Here is a 3,060-nt window from a genome sequence, read left to right as displayed (position 1 = left end):
GACATGTGCATCAGGAAAGGTAGATCTTTAAAAATACATTTATCTTGTGTAAAAATAAACGAGCAGTGATTCCTTCAGAACATTTCACTTTAATAAAACAGAATTTCAATCAAAATTCACAGTTTGAATAAACACCAGTCAAACAGACTGCAATAAATTATTTTGGTCCAGACTCAAATCAGGACTCTGCCACGGAACCGGAGTGAAGTACACACGTTTGAAACCAGGATTACTCCGGGATCTTGGGCCAAGCCCACGCGGGTTCAGACAGAACATGTATCACAGAAACTCACAGAAACACACAGAACAAACAGGTCCAGTCTGTGCGCACTGACCGCGCGTTATATGTGCGTGAGCGGCACCGTGCCGCTGACCGCGCCAGCGCTCGTGTAGTGCTGCGGATGCAGCGCGTGCAGTCTGGGCAGCGGGTCCGCGTGATCCGCGGGCGGCAGGTACACGCGAATCATGTCCCGCAGGTCTCCCGCTGAGCAGGGCGTGCGAGCGCTGGACACTGGAGGACTAGCGCTGGGCTCGTGTTTTACCCCCGGAGACGCGCTCTGGCCCGGGTGCGCGTGCGTGTATCCGGTGAGGCCTCCATAGCCCGGTGGGGACGCGCTCATGTAGCCCTGCGCGTGCGAAACCGGGCTGTAGGAAAGCGCGCTCGTGTCGTACCGGTGCGCGTGCTGCGGGCTGGCGTGTGCGTGGTGTGGGTGGGTGTACAGCTGTGCCTCATGCATCATGGCCACGGGCCCCAGGTACGAGCCGCCGCTCCAGCCGTTCATCGCGTACGCTGCATGGCCCGCCACCCCGTGACTCTCGAGGCGCTGACACGCACCCGTGGAAAGTAAGTTTCCCGCCAGAGAGTACTTGTCTTTCTTGAGCAGGGTCTTGGTCTTCCTCCGGGGCCGGTATTTGTAGTCCGGGTGCTCCTTCATGTGCATGGCACGCAACCGCTTGGCCTCGTCTATGAATGGCCGCTTGTCCACCTCAGTCATCAGCTTCCACTCTGCCCCGAGCCTCTTACTGATCTCAGAGTTATGCATCTTCGGGTTCTCCTGCGCCATCTTCCGCCGCTGGCCCCGGGACCACACCATGAAGGCATTCATGGGCCTCTTGATCCGCTCTGCAGGCAGCTTCCCTCCGCTTGCCCCCGGGTGTATCCCCGGGTGAGCTCCCGGAGCCACAGGGCTCAGCGGGGGGACCGGGGTCTGCAGCTCCGACTCCAGCATCAAGCCGTACATTCATCCGTGTGAGCGCCGCACGCGCCCCGAGGTCAACACAAAAGGTCAGTTCCACGCGCACGAGCGCAGACTCAAAAACACGAATAATAAACTCCAACGGCCCTTTTAATCAGCGTGACCCGGGCCCGCGGATGGAGCGCAGAAGTGTAGGGAAACTTCAGAGGTATGGGACAGTCCTCCAGACGCAGGTCATCAGTCCGTGCTCTGTTCCCTCTCTCTCTTCGCCCCTGGCTCTCAAAGAGGCTGACACTTTCTCACATGGCCCAGTGACAGCCCAGGACTCAGACCCGGTTCAGACCAAACCACACTTCTCTACCTCTCCCTCTTCTCCGATGAACAGAGTATAAGTTGGAGCGTGCCCAGGCCACGCGCTCTCTGCGCTAAATGAGCGCAAGGGGCCAATGGAGAGGCGCTCGTGCTGCGTGACGTGGGCGCAGTGGTCACGTGCTCAGGCTCACGCACACGCTTCAGTGACAATGTGTGACATTCCAGCACATGGCACTCTGACTTTTGTTCTTAACCAACTTTGACCTGTTTAAAAACTCACCACAACCTGTAAGAATGCTGAACGAGGACGTGAATAGAACGAAAATAGTTCAAGACAGGATTAAAACTTGTCAGTGTTTTATAGAAGGGATATCATTATTTGAACGTATGATTCTTAGTCTGCAGTAGCCGTGCCAACAACAGCAGTAAGGCCGTAAAAGTATCAGCAGCAGTAGCCTAATTAAAAGCAATAGTATTAGCAGTTGTCCGTATTCCTTTCAGTCTCTTTCAGCTGGTTTCTCGTCAAACGCAGCAGAATTCACACAAAGCTCCTCGTGCACGCTCGCCTCTTGCATGAGAGCTCTGAATGAATGAGTGACACGTGCACAGTGTTACCGTGGAGACGTGTACACAGCGGTCTCCACAGAAACGTTCTCAAAATCAAAACAGGAACAAAAGCAGAGGAAAAGAGGGGGGTCAACTAACCATCCAACAGAACTCCTTTCTGTTCAGCCCTTCCCTTCCTGTTCTTAAAGGTGAACTTTGTAACTTATCTGTTGGAAGCTTCCGTCATCTTGTTCCCACAGAAATGTGGTTGTTTGCCTGGATTTTTTCACAATATTGACAATTTTACAGGTGTATTTAAAAAAAAAAAAAAAAAGTGCAAAAATCCCTTGAAAGACCTTTGTTCTTACAGTGAGCAGGGTCGATATTCCACAGATCTGACCTGTAACTGACCAGTAATCTGTCATTAAATACCATACTGTTGAACATTTCAGGTAAAACAATAACATCTCTGTAAGAACCTCTATCAGAAGAGCTACACACCGGTAAGTCATGTTTCCATAGGAACGGTATGGTGCAGAGCAATGAGGTCCTGTGGTGTTTTTACTGTACAAAATGATCTGTGCTGGCCCGTTTGGAGGGGGCCAAAGGGGGTCGTGAGGTACTACCTTATCCAAGGCTGGTTGTTTATATAGAATACCAGCAGAAGGCGCAAGCAATCTGTATTAGGCATAACATGTATCACAGTTCAAGAACAGCAGGACAATAGGAATATGGTGTATAAAATACGTTTAAATCTAACACAGTCAGCAGGTCAAGCAAAAAACAGAAAACTCTTGAAAACAATATGACTATGATGATGGACAGTGCAGCGTATGGATTCAGCAGTGTCGCGAAACTCCACTGCTCTCTGAACTGCAGTTCTCCACAGTCAGCAGAGTCTGGCAGAGCGGCACTTTGTTGAAATAACATTTATGCCGTTTAAGTTCAATATAGTGATTTCAAATGTTTAAAATATAAATTAAGGATCCACAGCCGTCATATATCA

The 3,060-nt window shown here is 50.9% G+C and overlaps 1 protein-coding gene across 1 annotated transcript; it reads right to left on the bottom strand.

Annotated features, from left to right (window-relative positions):
• Nucleotides 1-214: 214 nt before the first annotated feature.
• Nucleotides 215-1,628, bottom strand: LOC140352988 (transcription factor Sox-1b-like). The gene has a single exon (XM_072437791.1). It carries the CDS (start codon nucleotides 1,239-1,241, stop codon nucleotides 342-344), a length of 900 nt encoding a protein of 299 aa, XP_072293892.1. The 5' UTR covers nucleotides 1,242-1,628; the 3' UTR covers nucleotides 215-341.
• Nucleotides 1,629-3,060: the final 1,432 nt, after the last annotated feature.

The sequence above is a fragment of the Eucyclogobius newberryi genome, unplaced genomic scaffold (assembly GCF_026437365.1).
Source record: "Eucyclogobius newberryi isolate DKJ021-1_F unplaced genomic scaffold, fEucNew1.0.hap1 SCAF_1, whole genome shotgun sequence".
NCBI classification, from domain to species: domain Eukaryota; kingdom Metazoa; phylum Chordata; class Actinopteri; order Gobiiformes; family Gobiidae; genus Eucyclogobius; species Eucyclogobius newberryi.
Note: the sequence above shows the minus strand (reverse complement) of the source record. Positions and strands in the feature narration are given on the sequence as shown.

Coding starts and splice junctions, on each gene's coding strand:
- LOC140352988 (XM_072437791.1), bottom strand. CDS start 1,241: ATGTACGGCTTGATGCTGGAGTCGGAGCTGCAGACCCCGGTCCCCCCG.